Raw genomic sequence first — 24760 nt, 5'->3', positions numbered from 1 at the left:
AAGCACAACTCTACTGTGTGTCTGAAAGCACAACTCTACTGTGTGTCTGAAAGCACAACTCTACTGTGTGTCTGAAAGCACAACTCTACTGTATGTCTGAAAGCACAACTCTACTGTGTGTCTGAAAGCACAACACTACTGTGTGTCTGAGAGCACAACTCTACTGTGTGTCTGAAAGCACAACTCTACTGTGTGTCTGAAAGCACAACTCTACTGTGTGTCTGAAAGCACAACTCTACTGTGTGTCTGAAAGCACAACTCTACTGTGTGTCTGAAAGCACAACTCCACTGTGTGTCTGAAAGCACAACACTACTGTGTGTCTGAAAGCACAACTCTACTGTGTGTCTGAAAGCACAACTCTACTGTGTGTCTGAAAGCACAACTCTACTGTATGTCTGAAAGCACAACTCTACTGTGTGTCTGAAAGCACAACTCTACTGTGTGTCTGAAAGCACAACTCTACTGTGTGTCTGAAAGCACAACACTACTGTGTGTCTGAAAGCACAACTCTACTGTGTGTCTGAAAGCACAACTCTACTGTGTGTCTGAAAGCACAACTCTACTGTGTGTCTGAAAGCACAACTCTACTGTGTGTCTGAAAGCACAACTCCACTGTGTGTCTGAAAGCACAACACTACTGTGTGTCTGAAAGCACAACTCTACTGTGTGTCTAAAAGCACTGTTGAGGCTAGTCTGTTCGTAAGTGTCCTCTCCAGTCCCATCCTGTATCTGTCTGCTGAGGCTAGTCTGTTCGTGCAGATTAGGGGGTGTCAACTAGCGCGCCACAGTTTCAGCCAAACAGAGACCCCCCCCCTCCCATCTAATACACCCCCCAAATGTACACACACTCCACGAATAACACTGCTGTTACCCCTAACACACACGCCCAGCACTTCCCTACCCACCCGCCCTCTCTACACAACAGGAGAGGCCTCTGTGGGTCATACTGTTAATAATGCCCTGTGGCACTGGCCAAAATTAGAAAGCACTATCTGGATGTGACCCCTAACCCTCCCTCCCTCCCTCCCTCCCTCCCTCCCTCCCTGCCTGCCTGCCTGCCTGCCTCCCTCCCTGCCTGCCTGCCTGCCTGCCTGCCTGCCTGCCTGCCTGCCTGCCTGCCTGCCTGCCTGCCTGCCTGCCTGCCTGCCTGCCTGCCTGCCTGCCTGCCTGCCTGCCTGCCTGCCTGCCTGCCTGCCTGCCTGCCTGCCTGCCTGCCTGCCTGCCTGCCTGCCTGCCTGCCTGCCTGCCTGCCTGCCTGCCTGCCTGCCTGCCTGCCTGCCTGCCTGCCTGCCTGCCTGCCTGCCTGCCTGCCTGCCTGCCTGCCTGCCTGCCTGCCTGCCTGCCTGCCTGCCTGCCTGCCTGCCTGCCTGCCTGCCTGCCTGCCTGCCTGCCTGCCTGCCTGCCTGCCTGCCTGCCTGCCTGCCTGCCTGCCTGCCTGCCTGCCTGCCTGCCTGCCTGCCTGCCTGCCTGCCTGCCTGCCTGCCTGCCTGCCTGCCTGCTGCCTGCCTGCCTGCCTGCCTGCCTGCCTGCCTGCCTGCCTGCCTGCCTGCCTGCCTGCCTGCCTGCCTGCCTGCCTGCCTGCCTGCCTGCCTGCCTGCCTGCCTGCCTGCCTGCCTGCCTGCCTGCCTGCCTGCCTGCCTGCCTGCCTGCCTGCCTGCCTGCCTGCCTGCCTGCCCTGCCTGCCTGCCTGCCTGCCTTCGCTTTCTTTCTTTCTTTCTTTCTTTCTTTCTTTCTTCTTTCTTTCTTTCTTTCTTTCTTTTTAGGTACAAATTAGCTACAAATTGACCATGAATGCCAAAGCAATCATGTGACATACAAACCCATCCCCAACCCCCACCTCCAACCTGCTGTAAGGTGACCTCCTCTCATACATGTGAATATGTTTCACCTGCCCTTTCCAAAGCGTGGCAGCTTGTCTACCCACTATCCTCTATTAAAGACCCAGAGGTCATCTCTGATTTAACACCCAATAACCGCTCTGTTCATTGGCCTTCCTGCAGCAGCCTCTATATTCATTGGCCTTCCTGCAACAACCTTTAAATTCATTGGCCTACCAGCAACAGCCTCTACATTCATTGGCCTACCAGCAACAACCTCTACATTCATTGGCCTTCCAGCAACAACCTCTACATTCATCGGCCTTCCAGCAACAGCCTCTATATTCATTGGCCTTCCAGCAACAGCCTCTATATTCATTGGCCTTCCAGCAACAACCTCTACATTCATTGGCCTTCCAGCAACAACCTCTACATTCATTGGCCCACTAGCAACAACCTCTACATTCATTGGCCCACTAGCAACAACCTCTACATTCATTGGCCCACTAGCAACAACCTCTACATTCATTGGCCCACTAGCAACAACCTCTACATTCATTGGCCCACTAGCAACAACCTCTACATTCATTGGCCCACTAGCAACAACCTCTACATTCATTGGCCCACTAGCAACAACCTCTACATTCATTGGCCCACTAGCAACAACCTCTACATTCATTGGCCCACTAGCAACAACCTCTACATTCATTGGCCCACTAGCAACAACCTCTACATTCATTGGCCCACTAGCAACAACCTCTACATTCATTGGCCCACTAGCAACAACCTCTACATTCATTGGCCCACTAGCAACAACCTCTACATTCATTGGCCCACTAGCAACAACCTCTACATTCATTGGCCCACTAGCAACAACCTCTACATTCATTGGCCCACTAGCAACAACCTCTACATTCATTGGCCCACTAGCAACAACCTCTACATTCATTGGCCTACCAGCAACAACCTCTACATTCATTGGCCTACCAGCAACAGCCTCTACATTCATTGGCCTACCAGCAACAACCTCTACATTCATTGGCCTACCAGCAACAACCTCTACATTCATTGGCCTACCAGCAACAACCTCTACATTCATTGGCCCACTAGCAACAACCTCTACATTAATTGGCCCACTAGCAACAACCTCTACATTCATTGGCCCACTAGCAACAACCTCTACATTCATTGGCCTACCAGCAACAGCCTCTATATTCATTGGCCTACCAGCAACAGCCTCTACATTCATTGGCCTACCAGCAACAGAACAGTGGTTGACTCAGTCTCGTTGGTGGGTGTACCGCTGGCCTCCCATCTTATAATCAGCTCATAGCCTAAGCATAAATACATTACATTTACCACAGCCAGGGTCGTGTGTGTGTGTGTGTGCGCGTGCGTGCGTGCGTGTGCGCATGCGTGCGCGTGTGTGCGTGTGTGTGTGTGTGTGTGTGCGTGTGTGCGTGTGTGTGTGTTAATGAGGGTGTCAGACATGCAGATGATGTCGTCTGGCCTTTAAAAAGTCACAAGATGGTGGAGACAAAAGGGGCACCAAACGATTCCATTAAGTGCAGCATCGGCACAAAATGGAGTTGTGTCCTCCACTATCGTAGCCTAGAGATGATTTGGTCTCTCCTGCCTCCCTTTTCCTCGATCCTCCATAAGAGCTTAAACACTGACTGCTTCAAAAGGATGTGAAGCCTTAATCTCGTCAAAGAGAATTGCATATTGCATATGCACATCAACCCCTCCATGCCCCACCATCGCTCCCACCCACTCCATCACCCCTACCCCCACCATCATGGGTAAATAGTAAAAATGCCTACTACCTCAAATTAAGTGTATAAAATGTACTCACAGTAAGCATGTGATACGTATAACGCACATGGAAAGACCATTGATCTACCAGACAGACAGGGCAGGGCTGCCCACCTCAAGGTAAAACATATTCACCGTTCCACCAGCCAGAATGGGGAAATCGCATCAAATGAATTGTATAATACATTAACACATCCCACCAGCCCAGCCCAGGAGGGCCCAGTGCTTACCTCTCTCTCCTGGTCCCAGAATGAATCACTCCATCACTGTCATCACTACAACGTTAGGCTAGCTCCCCTCTCCAGAGACTCTGAATATAATCCTCTGGCCCTCAACATGCTACCAACTGGTTGGGCAAGTTGAACAATGTATTTTCACCTGTGTTAATTTGACATATTAAAGCAGGTTTTATCAGCTGGGAGAGTGATAGAGGGGTAGGAAGAGAGAGGTAAATGAGGAGACAGGAGGGAGGGGTAGGAAGAGAGAGGTAAATGAGGAGACAGGAGGGAGGGGTAGGAAGAGAGAGGTAAATGAGGAGACAGGAGGGAGGGGTAGGAAGAGAGAGGTAAATGAGGAGACAGGAGGGAGGGGTAGGAAGAGAGAGGTAAATGAGGAGACAGGAGGGAGGGGTAGGAAGAGAGAGGTAAATGAGGAGACAGGAGGGAGGGGTAGGAAGAGAGAGGTAAATGAGGAGACAGGAGGGAGGGGTAGGAAGAGAGGTAAATGAGGAGACAGGAGGGAGGGGTAGGAAGAGAGAGGTAAATGAGGAGACAGGAGGGAGGGGTAGGAAGAGAGAGGTAAATGAGGAGACAGGAGGGAGGGGTAGGAAGAGAGAGGTAAATGAGGAGACAGGAGGGAGGGGTAGGAAGAGAGGTAAATGAGGAGACAGGAGGGAGGGGTAGGAAGAGAGAGGTAAATGAGGAGACAGGAGGGAGGGGTAGGAAGAGAGAGGTAAATGAGGAGACAGGAGGGAGGGGTAGGAAGAGAGAGGTAAATGAGGAGACAGGAGGGAGGGGTAGGAAGAGAGAAGTAAATGAGGAGACAGGAGGGAGGGGTAGGAAGAGAGAGGTAAATGAGGAGACAGGAGGGAGGGGTAGGAAGAGAGAGGTAAATGAGGAGACAGGAGGGAGGGGTAGGAAGAGAGAGGTAAATGAGGAGACAGGAGGGAGGGGTAGGAAGAGAGAGGTAAATGAGGAGACAGGAGGGAGGGGTAGGTGAAGAAAACAAAGGGAGAGAGAGATGCTCTGTTTTTATTTTATGAGTGGAAATACTCAGTCTCTAGGTCGTTGTTCAATGATGGAGGACTTGCCATGGACCAGGGAATCAAGACCATCCAACACATTATGAAAGAGCATCAAGGATAGACAGCAGAGAGAGGAGAACATGACAGTGTCTAGCTATGTAAAATGTTCCGGAGGCTGAGAGAGGTGAACATCATAGTGTCTAGCTATGTAGAATGTTTCTGAAGCAGAGAGAGGAGAACATCAGTGTCTAGAGGTATAGAATGTTCCTGAGGCTGAGAGAGGAGAACATCAGTGTCTAGAGGTGTAGAATATTCCTGAAGCAGAGAGAGGAGAACATGACAAGTGTCTAGAGGTGTAGAATGTTCCTGAGGCTGAGAGCAGTACGATGAAGATTTCCACCTATAATAACAGCAAAACAGTGCTGTGCAAGTACTACCAGATCAATGATACAAAGATACCTAGATAATATCCGGAATCTTCACAATCCAGCCAGGCTCCTCAGCTCAGAGTCACATATAGCTACAGTAATTGAAAGCTCTTTCAGTAACACAGCCTCAACCCCCAGCCCCCAAACCCTCCATTAGCACACTCTGTGGTTCTCATTGTGTAAGAGATTGATTAGTGATAAAGGTTTCATCTGGCTGAGCATCCAGCTGGCAGGCTCCTGGGTCACACTGAGGGCAGGGAGTCAAACCTCAGAGGAACCAGGGAGAAGGTGACGACCAACTGTCTGGGAGTCTGAGGAGATGAGGGGTTTAAATACGTCTGTCGTGAAGTAAACCCTAGAGTGGAGAAATAGAGACACAAAGAGAGAGAGACAGACCGACAGAGAGAGAGAGAGACAGACAGACAGACAGACAGACAGACAGAGATTGGGGATAAATCAAGCTTTACAAGTCGTCATGCATTTGATTTATCCCACGGGGTCAGCATTCCTCGTGATGACAGAGCCTCGTTTGAAGAGCGGAATAGCCTGCCACCAGTCAGACAGCGTGAGACTAGCTCCTCACCTACTGTACTGAAGCCTGTATTTGTAAACCCAGTCATTGCGCAACAAATAACAATTCAAAATGCAATCGCCTGTTAAAACCTGTTGGCGGCCACGATTTAAAAATGAGCTACTTTTATTTCTCAATCTCAATTTCGTAAAGCGCGCCTCCTATTTGCCATTCGGACGTGTAGAATATAGCCTACCTACCGTTGACTATCCGCGTTTTTACCAACCACTTTGCAATGTAAGATTGAGGCTGTAGAATTGTTTGAAACTTGGAACGTTTTGCTTTACTTCAAATAATGAGGCATGTTTTATCGTCCTTCAAAGTAGCCAAAATCCAACCCATAGAAACGTGGAGACAGTTATTTTACATACTTCCTCATCAGATTAACCAGCATTTCTCTCCCGTTCTATTGGTTTCATATCAATTTTCTTTCGTTGTCCAAAAGCCACAATCCTAGTCATATTAGCAAGCCATCATAGTAGTTGCTATTAGAGTCCCCCTCTCTTTCTAAGTTTCTAACGGAGACGTATTGAACTGCCCGCAATTAGGTGCGCGGTTCAGAACTGTTTTCCGCTAATTGCATTTGGATTAGCTGCTTCATTACAGCAGTTGCCTGTTCAATAACAGGCTATAGGATTTTGACTGTAAAATGATAGACTTACTACTGTTCCATGTTTCCATGCTCATAATGAAAAATGTCAGGTCCTTGCATGCTTGCATAGTGTCCGAGAGGAAGAGGCGAAGCGAGAGGTTTCACTCTCGCGAAAATCTGTCCAAAATAAATCCAATGCGTGTCTATGGGCTTATTTTGGGCCTAAACTTGTCGCCTGCCTTCCCCACAATGGGGCGACTCCCATTGTTAGGGCGGAAACATAACCATCTCGTCATTATATACATATATATATATATATATATATATCTGAAAGTATATTCTGTTGGTTCGCATCATTTTACTGTTTGGAATAAATGTAACCGTTTGTTGACGGTTAATGAGGGTCAGTTTGTCGGCAGAAAAATGGACCCGCATATGCATCCCTAATAGCAGCAACACTTATAAATGCAAACAACCGGGATTGAAACAGATGACATTACTAAAGCATGTGATGATGTTGCTGAGGAGGGGAAAACATCTCAGCTGTATCCTGCTAGTCACGCCTGACCTTTCTACAGCAGCCACAATGGGCAGGTTGTTCTGGCTCCAGAGGAACACCAGTCCAATTCCATTAACCAGTCTGGTGCTCTGGGCTGGGCGTGGCTGGCTAGCACCCCTCCAGACACACACACACACACACACACACACACACACACACACACACACACACACACACACACACACACACACACACACACAGGGTTTGTCATGGCTGTAGATGCTAAGTTAAACCCAGTACTCCCATTATCAGTGTCTAGGTCTGGCTAGCACCTCTCCAGACAGACAGAGACATGAGGATGGATGTTGTGAGGGACCCAGATCAAACACACTTCTCCCCTGATCAATTATTCAACTGGCTGCCATCTCACACACACACAAACCAGTTATTTTGTTCCAGACAAAAGGTCTGATGTTGTTGCACAAAAAAAATACTGAAGTCACCAAAACATCACCATGTGTAACAAGTGAAAGGCCAAGCAGACAAAGGGCTCTGTAACTCATTCATTATTATGAGGCAGAACCGTGTTTGTGTATTGTGTGCATGTAGGATTTATGACACTAGGAAACCGATAGGGAGGCCATTCTTTCTGAGCCCACAGGTCATCTTTATGTTGTTGGATTTCCACAGTTTGTTCCTTTCTGCCGGGGGTGAAGAGTGTGTTGCTCTCCTGGGATGGGGGATACAAAGGGATCACGTCAGGTCACCACCTCTCAGGAGATACAGCATCAAACAAGGTTATTCAGACAAACCCAGTCTACCTCCTACGACCCAATACGAAGTCTCTCTAGTCTCCGCATCAGGGAAAAACACAAGGTACATGTTGATCAGCTCTCACAATGGGAGGAGCCACTTTGATATGCAATAGCAATGTTCTTGTGTGGTCAGTGCGACTGCAAACAGGTGACCTGGAATGTGACCAATAGCATTTATTTACAAAGAGTAGACTGTGAGAGGACTGGCGGAATAACAACAGACTGTGAGAGGACTGGGGGAATAACAACAGACTGAGAGGACTGGTGGAATAACAACAGACTGAGAGGACTGGCAGAATAACAACAGACTGAGAGGACTGGCAGAATAACAACAGACTATGAGAGGACTGGCAGAATAACAACAGACTGTGAGAGGACTGGCAGAATAACAACAGACTGTGAGAGGACTGGCAGAATAACAACAGACTGAGAGGACTGGTGGAATAACAACAGACTGAGAGGACTGGTGGAATAACAACAGACTGTGAGAGGACTGGCAGAATAACAACAGACTGAGAGGACTGGTGGAATAACAACAGACTGAGAGGACTGGCAGAATAACAACAGACTGAGAGGACTGGCAGAATAACAACAGACTATGAGAGGACTGGCAGAATAACAACAGACTGTGAGAGGACTGGCAGAATAACAACAGACTGTGAGAGGACTGGCAGAATAACAACAGACTGTGAGAGGACTGGCAGAATAACAAAAGACTGTGAGAGGACTGGCAGAATAACAACAGACTGTGAGAGGACTGGCGGAATAACAACAGACTGTGAGAGGACTGGGGGAATAACAACAGACTGTGAGAGGACTGGCAGAATAACAACAGACTGTGAGAGGACTGGCAGAATAACAACATAGTGTGAGAGGACTGGCAGAATAACAACAGACTGAGAGAAGACTGGCAGAATAACAACAGACTGTGAGAGGACTGGCGGAATAACAACAGACTGTGAGAGGACTGGGGGAATAACAACAGACTGTGAGAGGACTGGCAGAATAACAACAGACTGTGAGAGGACTGGCATAATAACAACAGACTGTGAGAGGACTGGGGGAATAACAACAGACTGAGAGAGGACTGGCAGAATAACAACAGACTGAGAGAGGACTGGCAGAATAACAACAGACTGTGAGAGGACTGGCGGAATAACAACAGACTCTCGTTTAAAAACTGTGGGTAATAATCACTGTCTGTTGGAGAGAATATAAAAATATCTTAGCCTTTCATGTCTCTGTATAGCCTGCCAATCCCACCAACACCTACAGGCTCCAGCCATGAATCACATTGGAGATTGTGTGGGACGGTCAGTCTAAGAGAGAAGCATCTCCCTCCAGCTACAGTACAACCCAAAACCTTCAAATCAAGACCAAAATAGACAAACATTTCCTGTCCCCTGATGTTTAGAAGGCAGTGAATTATCTGATCACGGGGTTTCTAATCGCAGGAAGAGGACAGCATGTATGGAGATATTTATCTCAGGAGCCACCAGGCTAGAGACAAGGGTTATGGAATAAACGAACCATCAACTCAGAAAAAAGGCCACTGGGGTGTGGGAAGTTGGACATTTTCATTATTCATTTACACTTTAAAATCAAATCTTCAAACAATTTAAAATGACATTGACCTCTGCTCTTTTGTTTCAGGTCTGACTTGGGGTGGCAGGGTAGCCTAGTGGTTAGAGTGTTGGACTAGTAAGCGGAAGGTTGCAAGTTCAAACCCCCGAGCTGACAAGGTACAAATCTGTTGTTCTGCCCCTGAACAGGCAGTTAACCCACTGTTCCTAGGCCATCATTGAAAATAAGAATTTGTTCTTAACTGACTTGCCTTGTAAAGTAAAACTTAAACTGGCAAATAAGCCTGATAAAAAGCAGAGCATAAAACTATTTGGTTGCTTTTTGATGGAAGTTGACAAAAATGAATCAAATCCTTGGAGGTAAGCAAAGCCGTGTGCATCGGAGAGGCATAGGGAGGTAAATCACGTTAATCACAATTCAACTCAACTGTTAGCTCCTCAATCACATTTCAAACAGTCCACAAGGAGTTGGGGGGGGGGGGGGGGGTCCTTGATGGTTTGAAACCCTCCCCCAAATACCATATGTTAATTCCATGTTCATCGACTAGGAGACGGAAAACAGACTTCAGGACTACTATCAAATATTACGGGTGTTTTGTTCTACAGCTGGCTTCCTGCTGCGATGTTCCTAGTTACAGACCGACTACCTCCTAGGATGATACAGAAGACATTGTCTTTAGTGAGGTTCAGGTGCACTTCGGACAACATACTCTGGGGTGGCAGGGTAGCCTAGTGGTTAGAGCGTTGGACTAGTAATCAAAAGGTTGCAAGTTCAAATCCCCTAAGCTGACAAGGTACAAAATCTGTCGTTCTGCCCCTGAACAGGCACTTAACCAACTGCTCCTAGGCCGTCATTGAAAATAAGAATTTGTTCTTAACTGACTTGCCTAGTAAAATAGAGTAGAAACATGGTTTGACTGACTGACACCTCTCATGTTGTAGACTGCAGTCTCACTCAGTATATTCTCTTCATGCATTATATTCTCAATTTTCTTTAGTCACTATATTATCTACAGTATATTCACTATATTATCTATAGTATATTCACTATATTATCTACAGTATATTCACTATATTATCTACAGTATATTCACTATATTATCTACAGTATATTCACTATATTATCTACAGTATATTCACTATATTATCTATAGTATATTCACTATATTATCTACAGTATATTCACTATATTATCTACAGTATATTCACTATATTATCTACAGTATATTCACTATATTATCTACAGTATATTCACTATATTATCTATAGTATATTCACTATATTATCTACAGTATATTCACTATATTATCTACAGTATATTCACTATATTATCTACAGTATATTCACTATATTATCTACAGTATATTCACTATATTATCTACAGTATATTCACTATATTATCTACAGTATATTCACTATATTATCTACAGTATATTCACTATATTATCTACAGTATATTCACTATATTATCTATAGTATATTCACTATATTATCTACAGTATATTCACTATATTATCTACAGTATATTCACTATATTATCTACAGTATATTCACTATATTATCTACAGTATATTCACTATATTCTCTACAGTATATTCACTATATTCTCTACAGTATATTCACTATATTCTCTACAGTATATTCACTATATTATCTACAGTATATTCACTATATTATCTACAGTATATTCACTATATTATCTACATTCTCTACACTAAATCCTCTATATTCTCTGTTTCCACTACAGTATATTCTCTATATTCACAATATTCAACAGTATATTCACTGTATTCTCTATATTTTCTATATTCTCTATATTCTCCACAGTATGTCAACTATATTCTCCACAGTATATCAACTATATTCTCCACAGTATATCAACTATATTCTCCACAGTATATCAACTATATTCACTACATTCTCTATATTCACTATGTTCTCTACAGTATATTCTATATATTCTCTATTCACTATATTCTCTATAGTCACTATATTCTCTATAGTCACTATATTCTCTATAGTCACTATATTCTATATATTCACTATATTCTCTATAGTCACTATATTCTCTATAGTCACTATATTCTCTATAGTCACTATATTCTCTGTATTCTCTATAGTCACTATATTCTCTATAGTCACTATATTCTCTATAGTCACTATATTCTCTATAGTCACTATATTCTCTATAGTCACTCTCTATAGTCACTGTATTCCTAGAGGAAGAAATTGGCTTAAGGCACGACCCATGTAAAGAAAGTAACAGACAATAATTTAATTAACTCTACGATTCAATTGCAGCTTTTATATTCAATTTCAGCTGTTCTACTTGATTTCTACTTTTCTGCCAACGTGAGCAACAGAGGAGAGCACTAGGGAGGGAGTCAGATGGATCAATAGAACAGGCCCACTGAAACGCTGCCGAGCCAATCCAGAATCGATCTCTCTACTCATTAGTCCTGAGCTGTGACTGACGCATCACAACCCAGATGGGAGGAGGGATGCTTTATTGTGTTCACATGGAAAACGGAGCAGCGGGACCCAGCCAGTGGAGAGTTGACTCTGGTTCTGACTGGCTCTGTTCCCAGGGCTCTGGTTCTGACTGGCTCTGTTCCTAGGGCTCTGTTCCCAGGGCTCTGATTCTGACTGGCTCTGTTCCTAGGGCTCTGTTCCCAGGGCTCTGGTTCTGACTGGCTCTGTTCCCAGGGCTCTGGTTCTGACTGGCTCTGTTCCTAGTGCTCTGTTCCCAGGGCTCTGGTTCTGACTGGCTCTGGTTCTGACTGGCTCTGTTCGTAGGGCTCTGGTTCTGACTGGCTATGTTCCCAGGGCTCTGACTCTGACTGGCTCTGGTTCTGATTGGCTCTGTTCTTAGGGCTTTGGTTCTGACTCGCTCTGGTTCTGACTGGCTCTCTTCCTAGGGCTCTGGTTCCCTGACTCTGACTCTGTTCCCAGGGCTCTGGTTCTGACTGGCTCTGTTCCCAGGGCTCTGTTTCTGACTGGATCTCTTCGTAGGGCTCTGGCTCTGACTGGCTCTCTTCCTAGGGCTCTGGTTCTGACTGGATCTCTTCCTAGGGCTCTGGTTCTGACTGGCTCTGCTCATAGGGCTCTGGCTCTGACTGGATCTCTTCCTAGGGCTCTGGTTCTGACTGGCTCTGTTTCCAGGGCTCTGGTTCTGGTTGCTTGCTGCTCCACAGTAGACAATTAATGGTGTCAGACTTAACTATTATCAATCAAATCAAATCCTAATCCAAAACCCAACCCATAGATTGATTGATTAATTGATTTATAACCTTACCATTTGTTTATTTAGCTTATTACACCTTAGAAGTACTTACACGTAGAAGTGCCATTTGGCATCAAGACAGGTGCTGTGAGTTTAGATCACCAAGGACTGCTGTTCTGTCATTTTACCAGACACCCCACCAAGGACTGCTGTTCTGTCATCTTTCCAGACACCCCACCAAGGACTGCTGTTCTGTCATCTTACCAGACACCCCACCAAGGACTGCTGTTCTGTCATCTTACCAGACACCCCACCAAGGACTGCTGTTCTGTCATCTTTCCAGACACCCCACCAAGGACTGCTGTTCTGCCATCTTACCAGACACCCCACCAAGGACTGCTGTTCTGTCATCTTACCAGATACCCCACCAAGGACTGCTGTTCTGCCATCTTACCAGATACCCCACCAAGGACTGCTGTTCTGCCATCTTACCAGATACCCCACCAAGGACTGCTTCTCTGTCATCTTAGCAGACACCTAAAGACAAACTGCCACCTCTCACTAGGACTGACACCAACAACTGCCTCTTTAGTCAGTGACCCAATGTGGGAAAGGGTAGTGGAGTGAATTAGATTGAAAGGGGGGGGGGGGGGGGGGGTTGAAGGACACGATTTAAAGAAACATGAGATTATTCTTCAGAATATGAGGTAGATGGATTCTGTTTGATGAACACAGTGGGTGTGAGAGGGTTTTGTGTGTGTGTGTGTGTGTGTGTGTGTGTGTGTGTGTGTGTGTGTGTGTGTGTGTGTGTGGTGGGGGGCTCAGGAAACAGCACTGGGGGGGGGGGGCTCATATAGTCCCATTCCTTAGTGTCTGCCTCAGGAGTTTCATCAAACAGCCTCATAGCCCAGCCATGTTAACCCCCTCACAACCTAGGCTACTCTTCAAGGCTGATCATAAAAAACACTGATCAGCCCCCCTCAAACGTTGCTGCTGTGATGGCACACTGCAGTATTTCACCTAACAGGTACAGTGCATTAGTTAAGTCTTCACACACATTGACATTTTGTTACGTTACAGCCTTATTCTAAAATGGAATGATTTGGTTTTCAATCTACACACAATATCCTGTAATGACAAAGCAAAAACAGTCCCCCCCCCAAAAAAATGAAATATCACATTAACATAAGTATTCAGACCCTTCACTCAGTACTTTGTTGAAGCACCTTTGGCAGAGATTACAGACTCACGTCTTCTTGGGTATGATGCCACAAACTTGTCACAACTGTATTTGGGGAGTTACTCCCACTCTTCTCTGCAGATCCTCTCAAGCTCTGTCAGGTTAGATGGGGTGCGTTGCCACACAGCTATTTTCATGTCTCTCCAGAGATGTTCGATCGAAGCCACTCCTGCATTGTCTTAGCTGTGTGCTTAGGGTTGTTGTCCTGTTGGTTGGTGAACTGTTGCCCCGGTCTGAGGTCCTGAGCACTCTGGACCAGATATCCATCAAGGATCTCTCTATATTTGGTCCTTTCATCTTTCCCTCGATCCTGACAAGTCTCCCAGTTCCTGCCGCTGAAAAACATCCCCACCGATTGATGCTGCTACCACCATGCTTCACTCTAGGGATGCTGCCACCACCATGCTTCACTGTAGGGATGCTGCCACCACCATGCTTCACCGTAGGGATGCTGCCACCACCATGCTTCACCGTAGGGATGCTGCCACCACCATGCTTCACCGTAGGGATGATGCCAGGTTTCTTCCAGACATGATGCTGCCACCACCATACTTCACCGTAGAGATGGTGCCAGGTTTCTTCCAGACAGGATGCTGCCACCACCATGCTTCACCGTAGGGATGGTGCCAGGTTTCTTCCAGACGTGACACTTGGAATTCAGGCCAAAGAGTTCAATCTTGGTTTCATCAGACCAGAGAATCCGATTTCTCATGGTCAGAGTCATTTGGGTACCTTTTGGCAAACTCCAAGCGGGCTGTCGAGCTTTTGTACTGAAGAGTGGTTCCGTCTGGTCACTCTACCATAAAGGCCTGATTAGTGGAGTGCTGCACAGATGGTCGATCTTCTGGAAGGTTCTCCCATCTCCACAGAGGAACTCTGGAGCTCTGTCAGAGTGACCATCGGGTTCTTGGTCACCTCCCTGAACAAGGCCCTCTTCCCCCAAATGCTCAGTTTGGCTGGGCGGCCAGCTCTAGGAAGAGTCTTGGTGGTTTCAAACTTCTTCCATTTAAGAATGATGGAGGCCACTGTGTTCTTGGGGACCTTCAATGCTGCAGAAATGTTTTGGTACCCTTTCCCAGATCTGTGCCGCGACACAATCCTGTCTCCGAGCTCTACGGACAATTCCTTCGACCTCATGACTTGGTTTTTGCCCTGCCAACTGTGGGACCTTATATAGACAGGTGTGTGCCTTTCCAAATCATGTCCAATCAATTTAATTTACCACAGGTGGACTCCAATCAAGTTGTTGAAATATCTCAAGAAATGAATAATGGAAACAGGATGCACCTGAGCTCAAATTCGTGTCTCATTGCAAAAGGTCTGAATACTTGTGTAAATAATGTATATCTGTTTTTAATTTATATACATTTGCAAACATTTCTAGTAATCTGTTTCCGCTTTATCGTTATGGGGTATTGTGTGTAGATTGATGAGGAAAAACAATTATTTAATCAATTTTAGAACAAGGCTGTAACAAAAGAAAATGTGGACAAAGGGAAGAGTTCTGTCTACTCCCCCGTGTGACCTACTTGTTGTGTGTATAAACTCACATGTACGTGTAACTGGTAAACACACGCTGTGTATTTCATGTATTTAAACGTACGTAAATTGTCAAGTCTTTTGTCTGTAATGTCTTTTTCGTTATGCGTCAGAACCCCAATAAGACCAGCTGTCGTCATTAACTTCATCTAATTGGGATCCTAATAAAATCTAATTCAATCTGTGAGGAAATATAGGTGCTGCTGTAGGCCCTCCTTGGTTGGGGACAGAAGCACTAGATCATCTGCCTACTGTAGACATTTGATTTCAGAGTCCAGTAGGGTAGGTGCTGCTGTAGGCCCTCCTTGGTTGGGGACAGAAGCACCAGATCATCTGCCTACTGTAGACATTTGATTTCAGAGTCCAGTAGGGTAGGTGCTGCTGTAGGCCCTCCTTGGTTGGGGACAGAAGCACTAGATCATCTGCCTACTGTAGACATTTGATTTCAGAGTCCAGTAGGGTAGGTGCTGCTGTAGGCCCTCCTTGGTTGGGGACAGAAGCACCAGATCATCTGCCTACTGTAGACATTTGATTTCAGAGTCCAGTAGGGTAGGTGCTGCTGTAGGCCCTCCTTGGTTGGGGACAGAAGCACTAGATCATCTGCCTACTGTAGACATTTTATTTCAGAGTCCAGTAGTGTGAGGCTGGGTGCTGCAGAATGTTCGAGCTGCATCCCTGTCTCAACCAAGACCCTGAGGAAAGATATGTTTATTGCCAATTTTGAACTTTCAGCCTACGAGCCAATGTTAAATTGTAGTCCTCTGGGGTTTGTAAATCTTTACTATGGCTATAAACCATGACTGCATCACCCCCTATGAGATTATAATCAGCCAGGATACAGTACAAAACACAAACGCAGACAGGCGTTAGGCTAGGCCTAGCATCTGGCTTCAGGAGTGAGGAGAGAGAGATGTTTTATTGTCCCATACACCGGCTGCAGTGAGACTGTGAATCATGAATGGTGCCCTGCAGCAGCGTGGCACTGAGGTAATAGATTACTCCACCGCTTTTGAAGCAGACAGGACAGAGACACATTTTAGCTGGCTTTAAAAAAAAACAAAGCTAGTAAAATCCTAAATGCACAGCGTAATTACGTCAATGCGTAACGGCCATTTAAAACAAAAATATACTATCAGACGAGACGCACATGTTGGAGAAAATAAATAGCCTAGAAGTAATAAAAACGATAGAACATATTAACATATCACATACATTTCTCTGGAGGCTTTGGTGTACTCTACAGGGAAGGGAATACAATCTCTCTGTGTTCAACAGAGACATCATAGATAACCCCAGTATTAACAATGGAGTAAGAATCCATACACACAGGCTATGCATAAAAAGGGTAATTGAAAAGCATGGAACATCCACATCAGAAGAATCTAAGCAACATTGAAAAACGGGAATAGAACCCTGCCGTGCTCATAAATACATCACAAAGCAGCCAGCTGTTAGTGCTGTAGACAGTGGCTGGGAGAGGCCCCTAGGCAGAGTTGAAGGCTGAGATGGTGGGAATGACAGATTAACTAGAAAGGTTTAGAGGGGGGGGGGGGCGAGGGAGAGAGAGAGAGAGTGATAGAGACAAAGAGAGAGAGAGTGATAGAGACAAAGAAAGAGAGAGAGAGAGAGAGAGTGATAGACAAAGAAAGAAAGAGAGAGAGAGATAGAGAGATAGAGACAAAGAAAGAGAGAGAGAGAGAGAGAGATAGAGAGATAGAGACAAAGAAAGAGAGAGAGAGAGAGAGAGAGAGAGAGAGAGAGAGAGAGAGAGACAAAGAAAGAGAGAGAGAGAGAGAGAAAGAGAGAGAGAGAGAGAGAGAGAGAGAGACAAAGAAAGAGAGAGCGAGGAGAGCAATAGATAGACAAAGAGGTAGAGAAAGTGAGATATAGATAGCAAGAGAACCCCTGAGTCATCACTCAGAGAATAGAGGTTTATCATAGAGATCCTTCTCCTCATCAACATCACCTCAGACAATAGACTCCTTCCTTCTCCTCATCAACATCACCTCAGACAATAGACTCCTTCCTTCTCCTCATCAACATCACCTCAGACAATAGACTCCTTCCTTCTCCTCATCAACATCACCTCAGACAATAGACTCCTTCCTTCTCCTCATCAACTTCACCTCAGACAATAGACTCCTTCCTTCTCCTCATCAACTTCACCTCACACAATAGACTCCTTCCTTCTCCCCTCACACCTCCTGTATAATAAGCTGCTATTATGGGAAGTTTGGGGTTGGGGGCTATAATGTCCCTTTCCACCCCTCCCCCACCCAATTAATGTCCCTTTCCACCCCCGCCATTAATGTCCCTTTTCACCCCCCTCTATTAAATCCCCCCCTCCCCCTACATTAATGTCCCTTTCACCCCCCCTCAATTAAATCCCCCCCCCTCCTCCATTAATGTCCCTTTTGAACCCCCCTCTATTAAATCCCCCCTCCCCCTCCATTAATGTTCCCTTTCAACCCCCCTCTATTAAATCCCCCCCCCTCCATTAATGTTCCCTTTCACCCCCCTCTATTAACCCCCCCCCCTCCTCCATTAATGTTCCCTTTCACCCCCCTCTATTAAATCCCCCCCCCTCCATTAATGTTCCTTTTCACCCCCCCTCTATTAAACCCCCCCCCCTCCTCCATTAATGTTCCCTTTCACCCCCCTCTATTAAACCCCCCTCCCCCTCCATTAATGTTCCCTTTCAACCCCCCTCTATTAAATCCCCCCCCCCCCTCCATTAATGTTCCCTTTCACCCCCCTCTATTAACCCCCCCCCCTCCTCCATTAATGTTCCCTTTCACCCCCCTCTATTAAATCCCCCCCCCCTCCATTAATGTTCCTTTTCACCCCCCCTCTATTAAACCCCCCCCCCCTCCTCCATTAATGTTCCCTTTCACCCCCCTCTATTAAACCCCCCTCCTCCTCCTCCATTAATGTCCCTTTTCACCCCCCTCTATTAAACCCCCCCCCCCCCTCCTCCATTAATGTTCCTTTTCACCCCCCTCTATTAAACCCCCCCCCCCTCCTCCTCCATTAATGTTCCCTTTCACCCCCCTCTATTAAACCCCCCCCCCCTCCTCCTCCATTAATGTCTTCCCCTCCCATTAATCTCCTGTTTCATCTGGGATCAGGTAAAGGTCCATTGAGTGGCTGCTGTGTTCAATCAGTCTACACAGGCCAGACTAATGTCTAACCGCTGGAACACTGAGCCCCACGCTGGGCTATTCATTAACACACCATGCTGTGGGAGCACACACACACACACACGACCGCGCGCACACACACACACACACACACACACACCTGCGTGCACACATACACACACACACACGACCGCGCACACACACACACACACACACACACACACACACACACACACACACACACACACACACACACACACACACACACACACACACCCGCGCGCACACACACGACCACACACACACACACGACCGCACACACACACACACACACACACGACCGGGCACACACACACACACACGACCGCGCACACACACACACACACACACACGACTGGAAATGGTGAAGAGGAAAAAGGACACACACCCGGCTGCCCTCTCTGCACCGCATGTAACTAGAGAATAAATTGTCATATTGAAGACAGAGACCCTTCCAGCTGAACAATACTCAGGGCCCACCCCCCCTCCCATCTTGAAGGCAGACCCTCCCAGCTGAACAATATTCAGGGCCCAACCCCCCTCCCATCTTGAAGACAGACCATCCCAGCTGAACAATACTCAGGGCCCACCTCCCCTCCCATCTTGAAGACAGACCATCCCAGCTGAACAATACTCAGGGCCCACCCCCCCTCCCATCTTGAAGACAGAGACCCCCCCCCCCCCCCCCCCCCAGATGAACAAGACTTGTTCAGCTGGTATTGAGAAGGATAGGCACCGTCAGAGGCCAGCACCTCTGTATCCAGAGAAGGATAGGCACCGTCAGAGTCCAGCACCTCCGTATTCAGAGAAGGATAGGCACCATCAGAGGCCAGCACCTCCGTATTCAGAGAAGGATAGGCACCATCAGAGGCCAGCACCTCCGTATCCAGAGAAGGATCTGCACCATCAGAGGCCAGCACCTCCGTATTCAGAGAAGGATAGGCACCATCAGAGGCCAGCACCTCCGTAATCAGAGAAGGATAGGCACCATCAGAGGCCAGCACCTCCGTATCCAGAGAAGGATAGGCACCATCAGAGGCCAGCACCTCCGTATTTAGAGAAGGATAGGCCCCATCAGAGGCCAGCACCTCCGTATCCAGAGAAGGATAGGCACCATCAGAGGCCAGCACCTCATTATCCAGAGAAGGATAGGCACCATCAGAGGCCAGTACCTCCGGTATCCAGAGAAGGATGGGCACCATCAGAGGCCAGCACCTCTGTATTCAGAGAAGGATAGGCACCATCAGAGGCCAGCACCTCCGTATCCAGAGAAGGATAGGCCCCATCAGAGGCCAGCACCTCCGTATCCAGAGAAGTATAGGCACCATCAGAGGCCAGCACCTCCGTATCAAGAGAAGGATAGGCACCATCAGAGGCCAGCACCGCCGTATGGGGCGGCAGGGTAGCCTAGTGGTTAAGAGCGTTGGACTAGTAACCGGAAGGTTGCAAGTTCAAATCCCCGAGCTGACAATCTGTCGTTCTGCCCCTGAACAAGGCAGTTAACCCACTATTCCTAGGCCGTCATTGAAAATAAGAATTTGTTCTTAACTGACTTGCCTAGTTAAATAAAGAAAGAAAGAAAGAATTCAGAGAATGTTGCTTCAACAAGACTCCCGACCCCAACAGTACAATGGGATTTTAAATACGCATCCCTCAAAACCTGAGCAGTATGTCTGCATCAGGCTGGTTGGCAACAGCTAGGCAGTGTTTCATTCTAACCCTGGGTGACCCAAACCCTTACGGAGAGAATAAGTGCTCCTTGTCTATGGTTCAGCTCAACAGATATTTGGGAGGGAGGGGAGAGTGTTCATAGTTGGGGTCATAGGGCAGGGGCATGTCGTACTGCACACAGCTAGTCTCCTATTCATCTCAGGGGACTCCCATGGCAGACAAATTACTCAACCCTCACTCTACCTCTGCTCTTCATTCCCTCCCTATCTCTTTCTCTATCCCTCCCTCCCCATCTCTTCTTCTATCCCTCAATCCGTCGCTATCTCTTCCTCATTCCCTTCCCTTCCTCTCTTCCTCTAGCTCTAATTCATTCCCTCACTATCTCTTCCTCTATCCTTCATTCCCTCACTATCTCTTCCTCTATCCCTCATTCTCTCCCTTTCTTCCTCTATCCTTCATTCCCTCACTATCTCTTCCTCTATCCCTCATTCTCTCCCTTTCCTCCTCTATCCTGCATTCCCTCTATCCCTCATTCCCTTGCTATCTCTTCCTCTATCCCTCATTCCCTATCTCTGAGCCTCTGTCCAGCTCTCCTTCCCTGCCTCCATCCCTCCTTCATTCCCTCTCTGCCTCCATTACTTTCTCCCTTCCTTTCTGCCTCCCATCCAACCCTCCTTTCCTCTTTGTCCTTCAATCCCTCCATCTCCGTGGCTCCATCCCTCTCTCTCAGGTCAGGGTTATACCTCTGTCGGTCTGGTTCATGGTACCCCACTAAAGAGTCCCCAGTTCATTCCCTGTGGTGGTGACTGAGGCTGTTGTAAATCAGGAAGCGTTGTTTTGCTGTAAGATACCCAATAAATCTCTCCACATATAAAAATCTATGTAATTTCCTTCTAGTATGGTTAGTTCAATTAAAACACTATCAGTAATTCATGCCTATATTGAAGAAAAACAGATATTTACTGATAATAATTTCCTCTCGTGTGTTTTAGCAGCTGCTGCCAACCCTCAAATCCAATACAAATTATCTCCTTATCTGAGAAGTTATTAGTAGAGCACATCAGATATTGAGGGATGCCAAAACGTGACACGCACAGATTCAATCATTGTAAACAAATAGTACAAACACTGAGTGTGTGTGTGTGTGTGTGAATAATATAAATATCCCTCTGTTCTTGTTTATCCTACCAGGTAACTCAACTCACTTTATCACCATTAAGTCCCTCATCCTACCAGGTAACTCAACTCACTTTGTCACCATTAAGTCCCTCATCCTACCAGGTAAAACACAGTGAAGGTGTGAGTAGAGACCAATCACATGAGGGATCCTGTAGGTTCCCAACTTCCCATATTGATTTTCAATGAAAGTCCATTAAGTGGATCCTATGATGTCCCACTTTAGGCTCTGCAGTGGTGTGAAATGTGGGTTGAGGTCAACTCTCGTGCTAAATATAATAACTGCTATAGAAACAGTGTTGACGTCACAGGGTGGTCTGTTATGCTGCAGCACTGACCCAGTACTGACCCAGTACTGACCCACATAAAAACCACATCGCTCCAGTACTGACCTACATCAAACCGTACCAGTACTGACCCAGTACTGACCCAGTACTGACCCACATAAAAACCACATCGCTCCAGTACTGACCTACATAAAAACCACATCACTCCAGTACTGACCTACATAAAAACCATATCGCTCCAGTACTGACCTACATAAAAACCACATCGTTCCAGTACTGACCCACATAAAAACCACATCGCTCCAGTACTGACCCACATAAAAACCACATCGCTCCAGTACTGACCCACATAAAAACCACATCGCTCCAGTACTGATCTACATCAAACCGTACCAGTACTGGCCCAGTACTGGCCCAGCACTGACCCACATAAAAACCACATCACTCCAGTACTGGCCCACATCAAACCACACCAGTACTGGCCCACATCAAACCACACCAGTACTGGCCCACATCAAACCACACCAGTACTGGCCCACATCAAACCACACCAGTACTGATCCACATCAAACCACACCAGTACTGGCCCACATCAAACCACACCAGTACTGGCCCACATCAAACCACACCAGTACTGACCCACATCAAACCACACCAGTACTGACCCACATCAAACCACACCAGTACTGACCCACATCAAACCACACCAGTACTGGCCCACATCAAACCACACCAGTACTGGCCCACATCAAACCACACCAGCACCAGTACTGGCCCACATCAAACCACACCAGCACCAGTACTGACCCACATCAAACCACACCAGCACCAGTGTCATTTCATTCATTGACCGACGGGCTTAACAGAGCTGCCTGCAACAGCACTGACTCACATAAAACAGCAGGACAAAACTACAGCCAACCTGCATCATACTGGCTGACAGACTGGACCTCAAGCAGGATCAGATGGGAAGTCCATTGACAACCCAAACGTACAGGCTTAACTACCAGTATACTTTTGTAATGTCCTATGCACAGAGCTCCGAGACAACTGGCCCATTTAAAAACGGCAGGCAACCTGCGTCAGACTAGCAATCAGACTTGCAGTTCAATCTAAATGACAGACCATCTCAGCATGTAACAGCCATTACTTTGCAACGGTATCTCAGTGCTCTAAGGTGTCCTACAGGTCCAGTGTCCACAACATCCTTTATTCCAGGACTTACCTTGCGAAACCCTCCCACCTCGCAGTCGTTGAGGTCCTGGTAAAGTGAGTTGTGCCTCTTGGGTGTCACAGGGGTAGTAACAGTGGTAGAGGTAGTGTCTAGATTTGCCTTGTCCATTGAGTCCCCATTGGTAGTAGTAGTAGTATTACCATGCTCCTCTGTGTTAGTATGGCTGTCCTGCTGTATTCGGTTCTGCTGTCCTGGGGCCTCAGCCTCTCCACGGCATCTCCCTTCCATATCGTCTGTATCCGCTGTAGACACAGGCGGCTCCGGTTCGGGTTCCGGTGGCTGCTCCGGTTCGGGTTCCGGTGGCTGCTCCGGTTCGGGTTCCGGTGGCTGCTCCGGTTCGGGTTCCGGTGGCTGCTCCGGTTCGGGTTCCGGTGGCTGCTCCGGTTCGGGTTCCGGTGGCTGCTCGGGCCTGGTGAACAGGTCATACATCAGTCTGTGATAGAGGGGGTCGAAATTACCACAGATCAGTCACCACTGAGTTGACTTCAAAAGAGAGAAGAAAAAAAATGTCACCCTGACACCCACTTCTTCTTTCTCTGTCCTTATTTTCCACAGCCCCCCTCTCTCTCTCTTCAGGGAGAGTGGGGGGGTATGGGTAGTAATTTGGTCTGGGCTGAGGTTAAGTATCTGACACCAAAGCGATAGGATCAGTAAGCTGGGCTGAATTTAAGATGTAATTACCAGGCTTATCAGTAACAGAATACAGTTTTCTTACTGTAGCTGTTCTGACCCCTAAGATGTCGATTTAACAGTGACAGAAATAGCACAAGCTGGTACTTCCCTGTTTTGTTCCTTTAATAAAATATTCATTACAACAAAGGGAGCGTCATTACACAGGACAAAACCAGCTCAAGATAAAACCCCAGAGAGCTACTCCTTTAAAAATGACAACTTTTAGAAGGACTGAAGAAAAAAAAATTGCCTCACTGACGTCTTCCACAAATAAAAAGTTGACTTCCTGTGGGATATTTTGTGTTCACGACATACACTTCTTATGGTACTTACATGCACAGACTCCAAACAAATGAAGCCCCTTTTCCATAGAAATGATCCAGTAGTGATCAGGCATTTTACAGCCAGTGATCTGATCAGAACACTGAAGTGTGTAGATTCCAGTCCTACTTGCTATTGGCTGACTGAGTGAGACTGCATCGTCTTCCTGCCTCCCCACTCCTCCGTCCTCCACAGAGGGATGGATCTGTCATTGTCGCTTATCCACGAACGGTAACAGGAAAGGAAGAGGGCTAGTAAATCAGCAGTCCATCCCATCCGTTGCTTTGACGAGGAGCTTGAATCTGCCTCTCTGTGACAAACACAGTACAGAAGAAGCACTGCCGCTGTACGGCATACAAGAGCAGACGAGACAGTCTCTCCCTCTCTCTCCACTGACATGCATGTGGTCTCCAGCTGTGCCTGCCTGCCTACCTCGTTGATGCTGCTGCTGAAACACTGCTCACACAACGAGACTCAATGAACTGCCTAATCCCCGCTTCCCATATAACAACATTTAGGTGAAGGAAGAAGACAAACTGTGTGTGTGTGTGTGTGTGTGTGTTCGTGAGAGGAGGGGTGGGAAGAAAGGGATTATTTCCTCCTATCACATCAAAGCCACTGGGAGGTGGCCAATCACGACTACAGCTCAAGCTGGTTTCCATGGAGATGACGCTGGAATGATGTTGGTTGCCTATTGATTGAAGAGGAGACACACACACACACTGCTATGAAGGGAGGCTGGCTGGAGGAAGGCAGAGCGATAGCATACTGTGAGCGCACGCACAAACACACACACTGCTATGAAGGGAGGCTGGCTGGAGGAAGGCAGAGCGATAGCATACTGTGAGCGCACG

The 24760-nt window shown here is 47.0% G+C and overlaps 1 protein-coding gene across 1 annotated transcript in view; it reads right to left on the bottom strand.

Annotated features, from left to right (window-relative positions):
* tspoap1 (TSPO associated protein 1) overlaps nt 1-24425 on the bottom strand; it is a 193411-nt gene extending 168986 nt beyond the window's left edge. The window contains exons 1-2 of the mRNA XM_031807691.1: nt 23919-24425; nt 22905-23346 (exon numbers count right to left, since the gene is read on the bottom strand). Coding sequence (XP_031663551.1) covers nt 22905-23342 — 438 coding nt within the window. The 5' untranslated portion in view covers nt 23343-23346; nt 23919-24425. The remainder of the gene's footprint in view (nt 1-22904; nt 23347-23918) is intronic.
* Nucleotides 24426-24760: the final 335 nt, after the last annotated feature.

The sequence above is a fragment of the Oncorhynchus kisutch genome, linkage group LG28 (assembly GCF_002021735.2).
Source record: "Oncorhynchus kisutch isolate 150728-3 linkage group LG28, Okis_V2, whole genome shotgun sequence".
Taxonomy (NCBI): Eukaryota; Metazoa; Chordata; class Actinopteri; order Salmoniformes; family Salmonidae; genus Oncorhynchus; species Oncorhynchus kisutch.
This window is presented reverse-complemented; position numbering and strand designations above follow the sequence as displayed.